This window comes from Abrus precatorius, unplaced genomic scaffold (assembly GCF_003935025.1).
Source record: "Abrus precatorius isolate BTA unplaced genomic scaffold, Abrus_2018 Scaffold4, whole genome shotgun sequence".
Lineage (NCBI taxonomy): Eukaryota > Viridiplantae > Streptophyta > Magnoliopsida > Fabales > Fabaceae > Abrus > Abrus precatorius.
The window spans coordinates 8,901,632-8,916,030 of NW_020874384.1; the positions used below are offsets into that span (position 1 = coordinate 8,901,632).

Sequence of the window (14,399 nt, forward strand, 5' to 3'; positions counted from 1 at the left end):
TTGAAGTGCCAGCTCACTGACCGACCTCCAAACTATACACGTTAGTATCTTTGTATTATAATATATTGTGGTATTAACTTCCTATGAGGGACTAATACCCAAAGGTACTTGCTTTTAGATGATGGATTGGGCCATTATAATAAAATCCCTAGAGACAGGGAAGATCCCATGCTTTGATTTGCATTCCTCAATTATTGATTTGAACTCTTCCACGTCTGTTATCTCTTCCACAATCAAAGACAATATATTAATTGGACATGATTAATCTATGTGCTCATAAAAACTTTAAACACTAAACTAACTAGTTAGTACACCTTGACTCCTACAATCTATATATAGCCAAAGTTAGAGACTCATTAGCACTGTGGCAAAAACTAGAAAAACACAAACATAAACACAGAAAAAGACAGACAAAATGAGGAACAGTCATGTGCGTTTGAACTGCGGCATTACAATGCCTCTCATTGGATTTGGCACTTATTCCTTCCCAAATGATAGGAAGACAACAGAAATTGCCGTCCACAATGCCCTTGAGGTATTAACCATAGTTATATAATGCCTTTAAAACCCCTATAAATGCCTTGCAGTTATTCTCTCTTATTTCAATTTTCTGGCCCCTAGTTTACTCTCTCTTGTGCTAACTAATAGCGAAAGCAAAGAAGAGAAAAGAAAAAGCTACAAGCATGGTTTTTTATATTTTAATATTTATTTTTCCTTGTTATTGATACACATGTACATGTACATGTACATATGCAGATGGGCTATAGGCATTTTGACACAGCAAAAATATATGGTTCTGAGCCAGCAGTGGGCAAAGCCATAAATGAGGCAATCTGTGAGGGAAAAGTAGACAGAGATGACACTTTCTTAACATCCAAACTGTGGGGGAGTGATCACCATGATCCTGTTTCTGCATTGAAACAAACTCTAGAGTAAGCTAAGAGAATTCTTTAAGATGCATATTGCATGGCTTGGTTTTACGATAACCTTGAGGCTTGAGGGAATATTTTAGATACACCCATATCTTAAATTCTTCCTTTTCATGATTTTTCTTAAGTAAATGAAAGCAAATAACCTAAAATGCATGTGGTGTATAATCAAAATCTCATGGGACAATAAAAACAATGTAGTAAACTTGTGTCAAGAATAAGTGAATATTGTCATGCCTAACGTGGACGTATAAACAAATATGGGACACAATCTTTTTAATATCGCAGCTAATTACTTAATTTTGAAGAATGGAAACAAAATCATAGTTAGAAATCTAATGCTGATTTTTTTATTTTCTTTAATTGAATGCATAACAGGAATCTGGGCATGGAATATCTAGACATGTACCTAGTGCACTGGCCTGTCAAGTTGAAGCCATGGGTTAACTACCCCGTACCTAATGAAGATGACTTTGAAAATTTGGATCTTGAGACCACATGGGCAGGGATGGAGAAATGCCTAGAAATGGGGTTGTGTAGGTGCATTGGGGTTAGCAATTTCTCTAGCAAGAAGATTGAGTGGCTATTAGAGTATGCGTCTACACCTCCAGCTGTTAATCAAGTGAGTAGAGTTAAATCTTGAGGAGTATTTGTAATATTTATTGACATAACAATAATTTAATTCACCAAATCTTGGTACTCAGGTGGAAATGCATCCAATGTGGAGGCAAGGAAGGCTCAGAAAGACCTGCGGAGAGCACAAGATCCATGTAAGTGCTTATTCACCACTTGGTGGGCCAGGGAATGCATGGGGATCTACTGCTGTGGTTGATCATCCAATTATCCAATCAATTGCCCTCAAACACAAAGCAACTCCAGCACAGGTAACATACTTTATGTATATATTTTAACATTGCAAGAATGGAAAGTTATGTATATATTTTATCATTGGTAGAATGGAAAGTTATGCATATATTTTAACATATTTTTTTATTGTGATTTTTTAAGATTGCGTTGAAGTGGGGACTAACAAAGGGATCAAGTGTGATTGTTAAGAGCTTCAATCAAGAAAGAATGAAGGAAAATATAGGATCGTTTGATCTGACATTGGATAATGAGGATATCATGGAGATTGAGAAATTGGAGGAAATGAAGATTATGAGAGGGGAATTTCACGTTAATGAAACCACAAGTCCCTACAAAACTATTGAAGAACTTTGGGACGATGAAATTTGAAGCCAAAGACAATGTTGCAATCCATTTACATCACAGGGAAAGAAGAGAATTGAACAAAATTTTGTTTCAATCAAAATGTTTCATGGCTTTTCAGTGACCAGATTCCTCGTTACCTAATAGTGAAAATCCTAATGATGATTGTTTAGAATGATTATTAAAAAAAAAACAAGTATTTTGTTTTCTACAACTAAAGATGCTTTTGTGAGTAATTTTACCGTAACTATATTTGTTTATGAATGATATTTCTCTTTCTTCTCCCGTAATTATCATCCAATTTAAATTTTGTAACTCCAAATCCAACTAATTATTATTACGTGCACGCATGAGACATGAAATACGAAAACAAATATAATATAAACGTTGACTATACATTATGAGTTGTGATCTCCAGATTAGGGAAAATGAATAAGCCTAAACCTTGTGTAAGAATTGTGTCATGAAAATCCACAAAAGGGTTGTGTGTAAAAATAAGGGCTACAACGGTTGCAAACCGCTTGTTATTTATTTGCACAATCGCCTTTGAATTCAATTTTTTTATAAAAAGAAAACAAACTTAGAATATTTGTGCAAAGTCTTTGTAAGTTAAGTTTCAGTAAAATAATAGTATGATTTGCGAATGTTCTTGATGCCAGATGTTTGACATAGCCCGAGAAGGGAACGAAGCTAATCCTCTAATTAAGAACATTTTTTGAGGGGTTCTTTAAGTCAATGGTTTCAATTTGAGCGAACCAGCAAAATTAGTTCTCAAGATTGTACAAATACCACACTTCATTTCCTAAGATTTTAAAAACTTCATTCAGTTTAGGCTGTTTTTAACAGTTGAAAATAAAATAAAAAAGGGTCGGTATATCAACAAAGCTAGAACAAAATAATTTGAAGAGAGCAAAGCGATAAAATCAAATCGAATACTTCAGAAAAGGTAGAGCCGTCAATGCTATTAATTTTTCGGGGGATAATGGAATTCCTCGTCAAATCACATAATCATATAATTATTTTAACAGCAAATGTTGACAATGCAAGGGAAGATCGTAATTAGGGTAGCGTTCTTTGAACAGTGGCCTGGCAGAGTCAGCACCTTACATGACTGTAGTGATATGAAGTCGAATCTAGAAACAATTGCAGAATAATCGACATTCAGAGTGCTTGCAAATGATTTAGAGAAGATTATAATTGAAGTTAAACTTAATGGCTGTCAATTTCATACCTGTCAAAATTGGAATCATTACATGGATTAGGCTGCAACTACCGGTGTAACATTTTCATTAATACCTTGCTCGATGCACTGAAAGAAATTAAATTTGAAGTCATTTCAGAAGAAAAGGAATACCGGAATATTGTTATATAATCAATTTTTTACCTGAAGAAGGTAGCCATGCAACCAATCCAATGTTTGCGGAAATGTGGTTGCTGATACATTGACCACAGTTAACCCCTGTAACATCAAATGGCAAAAACTGAAGTACAAAAAATAATTGTGGATGAGCAAATTTTAGAAATCTTGAATTCGTAAGGGCTTTGGGTAATACTACAATCAGTGAATAAGATGTGATGCTGTTTTGCATTCATTAATCAATAAATGGAAGCAATTCACCAAAAAATTTGAATTGAGAAACGTACAGTAATTGTCTTGGTTATCATCAAAACAAATGACATTCCAGAAAAAAGGATTGTTCACCAAAAATTCTAGTAATCAATACAAGAGTGTATCTTTCGACATACCTGTGATGTGAATGAGCACAGATAATCCTGTATGGTTTTCAGGTTGGCTATAAGCTTATCATTATCCTGTAAATTGAACAACAAAATTCAGAAACAGTTGAGACAGATCAAATCCCATCTTATACTATAGTTTATGTGGTCTCCTAATGGTTCTTGTTTCTTTTTTTATTAGGTATCTCAGATGGGCTGTTCAATTGTAAAGGCAGAATGTCTATCATACATGAATTTAAATGATATAAAAAGAAACCTAGGATCATAACCTGCAACTCAATATCCTCAGTTTCTGCTTCTCTTTGTTAAGTCATTGGACGGCCGGGAATCCTTTAGTAACATAACCAGACACTTCTTGTTCATATAGTTTATTCTAGTCATTCTCATCTTGCTAATCATATTGAAAGCTATGATTCTTTCTTTAATTAATTGTGGTATAGATGTCCTTCTTAACAAGGTTAGCACCAAATGATGCGTTGCAATTGTGGAGACCTTATTCAGATATGTGCAAAAAATTGTTTTAACAAAATATGAAGACTGAGGTTTGTTTGCTTTTGCATTGATTAGTTGCATGGAAAATTGAAGCAGGTTATTTGACTCTTTTATATGATTATTAAAAGATGTTTGTCCACAATCACAGTAGAAGCTCTTATTGACTTGTTTTATGAGATAATTTCTTTGGGACTTTATTATGCTTCCATACTTGTAGTCCTTTTAAAGGATTTGAAAGGAATATGTCACTAAGCGAGTTCAATCCCATACCTCTCAACATAATAAAATAAATTCCCCTAGAAACTCGAAAGCCAGAAACACAAAATAGACTAAAATTCCAGGGCCTGGAGGTTTGGGTTTTAAGTTTAGAATTTACTGTACCTGATCTGAGCATTTGTCATTAAAGGTACGAGAGGAGATCCATTCCTCAAGTAATGCCTGCAAATAGGATAAGGGTCCAGTTAGATTGTTTGACTTTTTACACAACGGAATCTGATAACAAGACTTGTGCACTTGAGTTATGTTGTTTCAAAAATTCATCTATCCTACTCCTACTGAGCAGAAGTAAACAACCAGGACAACAATGAGGACCAGTTATTGTCTTTTGTGTGTAAATATTACAGTTTCTGTTAATCTATGAGTCAGCCCCTAAACATTATTATTATTATTTTCATTCCATGCATTATAGTTCCCTTGCACAATAGGAACATCCTAGAGATACATACAAGACCTGGTAATAAACTTGACAATCAAATAAATTCCTAAAATCAGACATGCTACATGTGAAAACACGAAACACTTGCGTGTATAATTGTCACTTCCATAAAAATAATGGACAATGAGACAAAACCTTATGATCAAATTCAGCCATCTTCAAAACAATAGGCACAATTATTGGTTTGGGGCCTGACTTCTCCTTACTAATAGTTTTGTCTGTCTCCAGTTCTCTAAGAGGAGCATCTGCATGACAAACTAATCTTTTTTAAATTGAAACAATCGCTATCATCCATATTATGGCTTATCTCTTAGTTCAAAACTGATCAGCATTAAAAACTGACAAATAAAAAACACCAACCTTTATTATGTCCAGAGATGCTGCCAGTTAGGCCCATTGATGCCATAGAATTTGACACTGCATCAACCTGGTCAGCAGATACTCCTTCAATGGAGCTAAAAGTCTTGGAGCCACCATTACTCTCATCACCACTCCCCACATGAATATTTTTTATTTTTTCTGTAGCAGTATCTTCCGATGCCACAGATGCTGGATTTATCTCTTTATTTACTGCATGTGCAGCAGCAGGTGATTTATTTTCATCATCCACTAAATAAATGCTAGGATCCAAATGTATTCCCTGTCATAATGAAAATAGAAACAAAAGAAATGAGCCTTTACCAAGAGAAACACCTTGACTGCATAATAAAAAAGAAAAGGTGTCTCACATTATTAAAACAAAATTTAATCAGACATGTTTATGGGAGACCAAAATTACAGATGAAATTATCAATTTTCTTTTCAACAGATTTCCTCTTACAGTACCTTAAACTATTTAAGGTACAAAAGCAAAAAGGAAATTTTCAAATTTGCATTCTATTTCTATTGATAAATGAAGAAATTGTATTGAAGATGCGAAAGGAGTACAATGAAAAAAAGAGAAAACAAAGTATCACTCTACAAGAAAACATAACAATAAAGCTCTTTGATCCGTCCGTGTATCAAGTATTTATTTGATTGTAATAAGATGACTGGCAATGTGCATAATATTGTACATAACTAAACTGTTGATCTAGAAATGTTAATTTAAGAAATAAACTAATCAAAAAAAGATAGACCAGTCTAAAACCTGCAAGGATGTTATGCAGGAAACCTCCCACTACTTACACACACGTCCATACATACCTCAATTATAATTGGCTTTCCATCTTTCATTGCCTTTTTCAGATCACCGGCCAAGCCTAAAAATCAAATGTCAATTTAATAGATGAAAACAATCAAGTATAAAGGACATAAAGTATCCATAGCTTTCTGTCAAAAAATGGATTATTTATAAGGATGAACACCAAATTCAATTCATAGATCTCAAGCTAGAAAGAACTGAGAAAACCTTTACGAACAACCCTGCATTCTCTGCAAAATTCAGTTATTAATTCCTCTGGCGAACCAAAGTCTCTAGCCCATACAGGAGTCGACGCCAATGGTGCACTATATCAAATACAAGAAAATCATCCAGATTTGATAAATAAATATATGCAAGTATTAATCACATCATTGATTAAAGGGATGAAAACCATCAGGCCAGAAAGTTTATATTTGTCAAAGGCCTTCCATGTATGGCTATGCTGATTGCTGACATCTACTAATATTTGTAATTTATACATTCAAAGCAAAAATGGTAAAAATTATTGTTGAATATGTAGATTTATAGAATCAACACACAAATGACAACATATATCAAGAGAACTTCAAAAATTAAGCACATATCAGGAACTAGACAGAAATATTCAGCCACACTATATGAACACAACCATAATATTGTATTAATTGACATGGTTTATTGATTTCACTAAAAGAACATTCAATCAATGCAAAAATATTAGTGAAATTTAGGAAGACATAAAGAAGTTCAGGACATACTCTGTTGATGTGCGCAACAATTCATAAACCATATCTGTCTATCAGAATCAACAAGAAAATGTCAAAATCATTTGTATATAATTTCAAGCAATCAAAATAAACATAGGGAAAAGTCCCTTTAGGTGCCCAGTTAACAAGGAAAATAAAAAACCAGTTTGGTTACAAACACCAAAATGGAAACACTTTTGTTAATATGCAACTAATTGAAAGTCCTTAATTTATATGATAGGAAGATAAAGCTATATTAGAGTTATTCAAAGCCTACCTGTAATACATTTGGCAAATTTAACCTCTGTGCAAGCTGGGTGGCAATAGTAGACTTCCCAACGCAAGCAGTTCCACAGACAAGGATTACTAACGGAACTCGTTGATGGTGAAATCTGGATAAATGGGGAAAGCAGGAGAATGGAATAGAAGCCTCATTTATACCATAAAAGGTATCACCCTCAAGTAAATTTCTTATTCTTTCTGTATTTTCTTTTTTCCAAAAACATCAATATGAAATTATTTTCAACACCTTATCAAAACAGCTAGCAAGACAGGAAAAATGTGTATGCACATAGAAAAAATTTACATATGTATATATAGTTACATATCCAAATTTACCAATAGATGCAAATTTGATAATATATAAACATGACATATATAAACATGAAATGTTGATGCATACATACATATAGATGGAACTAACACGCATGCATGCATCCTAAGCCTTGTCATCATCTTTTAACAAAGGAAGGAAACAAGGAGAGATATTTGCCTAATGAGGATAAGATATTGGCACATTGTCTCCAACAGAAAGACTGCATACTAACCTTGTCATCATCTTATAACGATTAATGTACTCTTCTCCGTATCCCCGCCGCTCCATAAGCTGCACATATAGTGCCCTATTAGAATGTTTCTACAGATTAAATGACAATCAGCATTTAGAAGAGTGAGGAATTCCAGCCATGACTGCAACTTCATCCCACTAATATAATGGAATCCAATTTCCTCCTATTAGGAAAAAAAATATCACAGAAATTTCAGCTCCATTTGATTCTAAATTTTAAAACCACATGAAACCATTTTCAATTATGTCTGTATCTGATAAGACCGCTCCAAAGAATAACCACATTATTCTTATACATGCACAAACGTTTCCTATATAAAACAAATATTGAAGTGAAAACAATCCTTGGGGAATACTAGATATATATCTGCAAATAGATGCATACCATTTTACTCCTCAAGTATACATCTTGACCATGAGTTCAAATGGAAAAGGCTAATGATAAAAGTTTATTCAAAATTTCCTCAAGGTGCATCACCAAAATAAAAAAGGTTAGCATAGAAAAATAGAAATTTTTGGCCATACCTTGAATAGGTTGGCTTCCAAGTCAGACTGAGAGCTGCAGCATACAAGCACAATGATTCTTTTTAAATAATTTTATCAAAATTCAAATGGAGAAAGAAAAGAAGGAAATAAGTTAAGACTAAACAACATCAGGAAAAGAGGAAAAGAAGAGACGCGAAGCAACCTACACATCTAGAAGGCTGTTGTCTATGAGCAGCTTCTTCAGTTCTAGAGCAATTTTGATAGCTACATGATTCGGAATCTGAAAATCAACAAGCTTATAATAAATGATCTGACATCTTACTAGTTTTCACAAACTCAACTACCATCCATAGAATAGGAGTTAGAACATGCCCAGTACCTAGTCCTAAACATCTTAAGCAACTTAAATGAAAGGAAACAAAAAAAAAAAAAAAAAAAACAGACACAAATAACATAGAAAATGAAACGGCTAAAACAGAATGAACAGTAGTTATGTTGTTATACCTTGGTTACCGTTAGCATTCTGCTGAGCAAAAATCTGGAGAGAACATAGTAGTGGTCAGCATTATCACCCAACCACACCTTTACCTAAAACCACAAAACCCAGAAAACATTTTGAAATGAAAAGAAAAAGACAAATACAGAAGCAAGCAATAGACACAAAAATGATCTCTGTTCCTCTGAATGCGAAAAGACCAAAAAACAAAGAAACGAGTAGAAATTGAAGGAAAGCCAGTTTGGAACAAATAGAAAAGTGACAAAATTGATGTAAATGAGTTACGGAAATGGAGAAAAGGGTGACCTTGACGAAATCGTATTTGGAGGAAGCGTTGCGGGAAGAGAATCTGACAGAGGGAAAGGAAGGGTGTTGTTTATCATCGCTGTCTTCACCACTCACGGGGCTTGACACAGCCATTCCCTTCTCCTTCTTCATCGATCTCATCAATCACTGTCTTCTGTTCTGTTCTGTTCTGTTCCTTCGCACAAACGCACAATCACACACCTCTTCAGTTTTTCCTAATTTGCACCTTTCTATATCTTTCTCCTAAACGATTTTCATTTTCAGATTAAGACAAGTTAATTACTTAATTTGTGTTTATTAAATAAGCTAATATATCATAAATTTCATTATACGAAAGAAAAAATGTTTTAGTACGAAAACTTAAACACAAAAATGGTACGGATGAAAACGTTACATTTTAACTGGTAAAAATAATTCTCTCTCTGTTAATCAAATTCAACTATTCTTACATGATTAGTTATCTATCCTTCCTTTTTTAAAATTGTTGTTATAAAAGTTATAAATTATTTCATAAATTGTTTTAAACTCTTTTAAATAAGTATCCTAAAACATTGATTTAACTAACATATTTAGGAAATTAATGAAGAAATTAATAAATAAAAATTGGATAAAAAATTCATGATTAATTTTCTTGTAAAAAATATATTTAATAGTTTAATAATATATATATATATATATATATATATATATTGTCATTTAATAATCAAGAATAATAGTAATAATAATAAAGGTAACAAGATTTAAATTTAAAATAATTCTAAATCTCCCCACCATTTATTCTTACAAATCCTTTTAATTATTAAATAAAGAAAGTATTTAATACATTGTATGATTTCAACATAATAATAAATACATATTTCCATTTAATACTTACTTTAAGTAGAAGGAAAATTATGAAAAAGATTATTTGGAAAGTATAGCAAAGCTCTGTTTTATCCTTCTAAGTGGATATTTTTGAATAAAAGTTAAATGTTATTAAACTATATTACATAAGGGAAGTTTGAAAGATTGAAAAATGTTGCTTCCCACAAAACAAAGTACTAAAAACTATAAAATTCATGTTACAAACTTGCAAACCGTAAAACAAACATGCTACTGAGTTTAGGATAAATTTGTTACCTTTCCTTTTAAGATTTATACATGTAATTGTTTTTCAATTCGTATGATAAGGGTATGATTCAAAGCTGCCGGGTTTAGTATGGTTGTGAAAATTTAATTAGTATTAATAGCTACATGTATATAATTTTTTAGATAAAAAAAGAGCAATATATGAAGAATAGAAAAAGTGAGATGTAACCTTTACATTACAAACTTTAATTTAATATATGTTTTGTAAAAACAAAATTTGGTAGCATTTGAGAATGTATTAGGATGTAATGATTCTATTTGGACTGGCGTGATTGTAAAGATAAACGTACGAAGAAATTACACTCAATATTTCATTGACCAAAAAAGACAAAAGAAATGAAGCACTTCCAAACTAGAAAGCCTAATACAACCACAAGTACAGCATTACATGGACCCAAAAAAATGTGTTGCCATGACATGTGAACAAACCATAAGAAGCAAAGTTTAAAGCATCTTGAAGTGACAAAGGCCCACAGATAACGGTAACATGGTTACTTCAACCGCACCTTGTCAAAAGGAAAAAAATGCAGTGGAACAAGCTACCCCACCCAATTTCAGCTTCGAGTGAACTGGATTAGACTTTTACATAATTACATCTCTAGCCAAGTTCTTCTTCATCTTCTAGTACGACGGAAGATAACAAAGAACAAACTTCCACCGTCAACATCTAAGTTAACCGGAACAAAGCCATTACATGTTGGTACAATTTTCACGGATGTGGGTGAAAATAATCTGTTTCTACGATTTATTATTATTAGATAATAAAAAGTACATGACAGATTTAGGTATCATGTTCTTTTGAAAAATTTACCACCTTTCTTTCCCATGCTTATCCCCACAAGACTTGATGGAAGGAGTGATTTGGTATCTGGCCTCCATTTCAACTCCTTCAGAATGGTAAATAAGGTTGCCAGCGTAGGAGAAATCTCACTGTCCTTTATATTCTTACACGACATTACTCTAAGGCTCTGAAGCTCCTTCCACGAATCAATTACAGATTCCAATCCTTGTGTTGTTAGCAATGAACACCCTTCTAAGTATAACAATTTTACCCGCCTGAAGTACAGAAACAACTATCAATTTCATTATCCACATATCTTCAAACAAGTTTATTCATTTGAGTTATATGCTAATTTTACTATCACGGCACAACAGAACCACTCCAACCACATTGAATTCGGAAACTTTTAAGATTTCCCTACATACCAGATTACCAGTACATACGAATAAGATGCTAGAATACAACTGTTACTCATACATGACTACAGAAATTTCAACATTGAAAAAAGTTATGAATACACATTAGAGTTTATATCCAAATCCAATGAGTCAAGTTGTAAGATGTGAAAGAGGGCACTACCTGCAAACGATGGCGAAAGCGAAGAGGGAATTATCGAATCCCCAGCAGTCCTGAAGAATGATCTCCCTGGCAGCCCTGCAGACCGAAAACAAGGCTGCAACGCTCTTCTTATCGCGCAATTGGCATTTGTGCAAGTGCAAGCGTTCAAGTGCAGGGCAAGAACCCAAATACTCCTCGAGTCCAGGGTTGAGATCAATTCTCTTGCAAGACTGAAACCTCAGGGTCTTCAAATTCTCGCAATAGGAAAGAGAGGCGAGCCAGCCATCATCCATTCTATGATCAGAGAAGGTTAACTCTTCCAACATGAGGCAGCACTTGCCTATGGCTTTAATCCCATCAAAGCTGCCTTCGCAGCCACGAAGTTCAAGCTTGACGAGCCTCTTGCAACCCTGAGCCAAAATGGTCAAACCAATATCAGAAACCACAGAATTGTAGAAGCCGTCAACATTCCCCACCAGTTTCAAGATTTGCAGGTTCCCACATGCGGCGATCCCACGAAGCACGTTGTCACTGCATTTATGGAGTTCGAGTTCCTGCAAGGTCAAGCACTCTTCAGCTACACTCAGCAAACCCATCTCGCTGGCACCAATGACTTGGAGTCTCCGGAGATTGGGGCACCCACTGGCGAGGGCACTGAGGCCATTGTCGATGACCTCCACGGGGAGCATGTTGTCCTCGCAAAAGCACCAATTGGGGGAAGAGGCAGAATCGAGGTGGACGCAGAGAACGCGGTTGCTGAGGAAAATGCCGGAATTTCGGGGAGAGATGAGGGCGGCAGAGAGCAAATCGACATGGTTGAGATTGGGGAAGCGGTGAATCAACCTACCGGATAAGAGGAAGTTCCAGTCGAAGATCTTGAGGGAGCGAACGAGGCGATCTTGGAGATTGAGCCAGCGCTTGCAAACGAGGGAGTTGGAGTTTCTCTGAGCGTGGGAATCGGAGAGTTTGGAGAGGATTTTGAGAAGAAGCTCGTCGGAGAGGAGAAGGGTTCGATCGGTGAAGGGGAAATTGGAGAGTAAGGGATTGGCTTTGTCAATGTGAGGGGAGAGGGAGTGAAGTTGCATCGCCACTACCACTGGATTCAGCGCTTTCGATTTCCTGTGCTTCAGCCACATGTCGGACCACCTGGGGCCTCTCTTCTTCAACGGAGGACTAGGGTTAGGGTTAGGATTCTTGTTCTCCGCCGGAAACGACATCGTTGCTGAGTCGAAGTGCTGCAGCGGCGGCGGCGGCGTCGTCGTCGTCGTCGTCGTCTGTTTATTGTTTATTGTGAATGGAATTGAATTGAATTGTAGGCTTTTTGTGGGGGCCAACGCCAACGGATTTGTTTGTTCAGTGTCTGTGGGACTCACATTTTGAATATTTCGTAATCACTTTTTGGTGTGTAGATAGTGTTGCTTTTTGTTTTCTTGTGGCTGCTTCTAACGGCATATCTAAGTCGCAACACAACAGACAAATAACTTGATATCAGAATTGGTCATCATGCTATACAATCCCAAGCCAGAAATGGAGGAGTAATCAAGGTTTTTTTTTTTTCCTATTATAGAGTAATCAAGGTTTTATATTAATGAAGATTCCACCAAATATATAATGAAGGAACCATTAAAATTTTCAATTTTTTTTATTAAATCTTCTTGATTTGTTACTAATTTTGAGAACAAGTGTTATAAGTTATTGTTTCTGTTAATTTGTTTATTAAATTCTATTTCTTACTTTTTTTGTAAAAACAAAACTAGTTATAGTCTCTAAATATAGTTTTGACAATATCAAAGGAGGTTTATAATAATTTTAGATCTTAAAAATAAATAAATTTCTTGCAAGTTATTTTTATTAAATAAAATTTGTTAAAGTCTTTAACTAGTTCATAAATAATTAGTTAGAAAAGATTTTTAAAATGAAAATAGTATAATAAAAAAATATACTAAATCTAATATTTTTGACTAAATCATTTTGTAAATGTGAACCTAATTTAGACCACACACCTGAATATAGTAAGTAAATCTATCATTAAAAAAAAAATTTCATATAAAAAAACTTAAACTCGAGACTTTACTTAAACGATACAAAACTGCTTGTCCTTTGAACCAACTTTTGTTAATTGAATAGTCTTATTATTATTAAGGTTTCAAATTGAAATGCTATGTATGGTATAAAAAAGTCATGTTAAAAACTTGTCTTGACCACACTGTAAATGTTCCTTACTCAAATAAAAATTAACTTCCATAAAAATATTCTTATCCCTGAACAAGTTATTTAATGTTTCTATTATTTAATATTTTAGGATTATTAACTCATCATCAATAAATAAAATAAAATAAAAATGAATAATTACATGTTGGGATGAAAGTTTAAGAAGTAATACCAACTTTTAATAAAACTGCAATGTATTAACAAGCTTTCTTTTAGTACCAATTTTTAAGAAAAGAAAACAAATTTCATTCCACGATGAAAACCAATAATTTTTTTTTTAATAAAAGAATAGTTATACTTAGCATCGAATCCAAAGCATATTTAAAAACTACAAGAGGAAAGAGATTAAAATAGTTCTTGTGCTAATATGTATTTAAGTAAAATTAATGTCATATAGTAGTGTTTTTCATTTTAGGAAGATAGTATGTTGAATAAACTATTAAATCATTCATCAATGGATAAAATTTTCATCACGTGATAAAGTTGTTACGTTGAATATATATTAAGAGCCCATTTCATAAGCATAATAAGATACTATAAGAATTGAATAAAAATAAAACGATAAACTTTTATGATATTTTGTTTGATACATATTA

General features: G+C 33.8%; 3 protein-coding genes across 6 annotated transcripts; 1 reads left to right on the forward strand and 2 right to left on the reverse strand.

Moving 5' to 3' along the window:
* The first annotated feature begins 415 nt into the window (after positions 1–415).
* Positions 416–2,165, forward strand: LOC113866036 (non-functional NADPH-dependent codeinone reductase 2). Its single transcript, XM_027500927.1, has 5 exons — positions 416–535; positions 757–932; positions 1,308–1,551; positions 1,634–1,813; positions 1,938–2,165. The coding sequence occupies exons 1-5, from the start codon at positions 416–418 to the stop codon at positions 2,163–2,165; spliced, it is 948 nt and encodes a 315-aa protein (XP_027356728.1).
* Positions 2,166–3,078: 913 nt separating this feature from the next.
* LOC113865024 lies at positions 3,079–9,362 on the reverse strand. Of its 4 annotated transcripts, none has more exons than XM_027499344.1 (16): positions 9,126–9,362; positions 8,828–8,911; positions 8,530–8,603; positions 8,363–8,396; positions 7,818–7,876; positions 7,268–7,382; positions 7,003–7,040; positions 6,473–6,570; positions 6,268–6,323; positions 5,443–5,722; positions 5,218–5,327; positions 4,749–4,805; positions 3,885–3,950; positions 3,523–3,597; positions 3,370–3,447; positions 3,079–3,271 (listed from the first exon to the last, which is right to left on the reverse strand). In XM_027499344.1, the coding sequence occupies exons 1-15, from the start codon at positions 9,264–9,266 to the stop codon at positions 3,397–3,399; spliced, it is 1,338 nt and encodes a 445-aa protein (XP_027355145.1). In that variant the 5' UTR covers positions 9,267–9,362; the 3' UTR covers positions 3,079–3,271; positions 3,370–3,396. The 4 variants fall into 4 exon arrangements, with proteins under 4 accessions (XP_027355145.1, XP_027355143.1, XP_027355144.1 ...); XM_027499342.1 differs by having other exon boundaries at positions 5,218–5,339; positions 7,818–7,906; positions 9,126–9,331; XM_027499343.1 differs by having other exon boundaries at positions 3,080–3,271; positions 5,218–5,339; positions 9,126–9,308.
* A 1,301-nt stretch (positions 9,363–10,663) lies between these two features.
* On the reverse strand, positions 10,664–12,814 carry LOC113865643 (F-box protein At5g07670). Its single transcript, XM_027500342.1, has 3 exons — positions 11,614–12,814; positions 11,068–11,309; positions 10,664–10,920 (listed from the first exon to the last, which is right to left on the reverse strand). Exons 1-3 carry the CDS (start codon positions 12,807–12,809, stop codon positions 10,868–10,870), a joined length of 1,491 nt encoding a protein of 496 aa, XP_027356143.1. The 5' UTR covers positions 12,810–12,814; the 3' UTR covers positions 10,664–10,867.
* Between the last annotated feature and the right edge of the window lie 1,585 nt (positions 12,815–14,399).

Coding starts and splice junctions, on each gene's coding strand:
- LOC113866036 (XM_027500927.1), top strand. CDS start 416: ATGAGGAACAGTCATGTGCGTTTGAACTGCGGCATTACAATGCCTCTC. Junction 933..1,307: donor GCATTGAAACAAACTCTAGA/GTAAGCTAAGAG, acceptor AATGCATAACAG/GAATCTGGGCATGGAATATC. Junction 1,552..1,633: donor CACCTCCAGCTGTTAATCAA/GTGAGTAGAGTT, acceptor CTTGGTACTCAG/GTGGAAATGCATCCAATGTG.
- LOC113865024 (XM_027499342.1), bottom strand. CDS start 9,266: ATGAGATCGATGAAGAAGGAGAAGGGAATGGCTGTGTCAAGCCCCGTG. Junction 7,907..8,362: donor TGGAAGCCAACCTATTCAAG/GTATGGCCAAAA, acceptor TTTAATCTGTAG/AAACATTCTAATAGGGCACT. Junction 3,448..3,522: donor TGCATGGCTACCTTCTTCAG/GTAAAAAATTGA, acceptor AATTTCTTTCAG/TGCATCGAGCAAGGTATTAA.
- LOC113865643 (XM_027500342.1), bottom strand. CDS start 12,809: ATGTCGTTTCCGGCGGAGAACAAGAATCCTAACCCTAACCCTAGTCCT. Junction 11,310..11,613: donor GCTTTCGCCATCGTTTGCAG/GTAGTGCCCTCT, acceptor TCTGTACTTCAG/GCGGGTAAAATTGTTATACT. Junction 10,921..11,067: donor GATAAGCATGGGAAAGAAAG/GTGGTAAATTTT, acceptor CGGTTAACTTAG/ATGTTGACGGTGGAAGTTTG.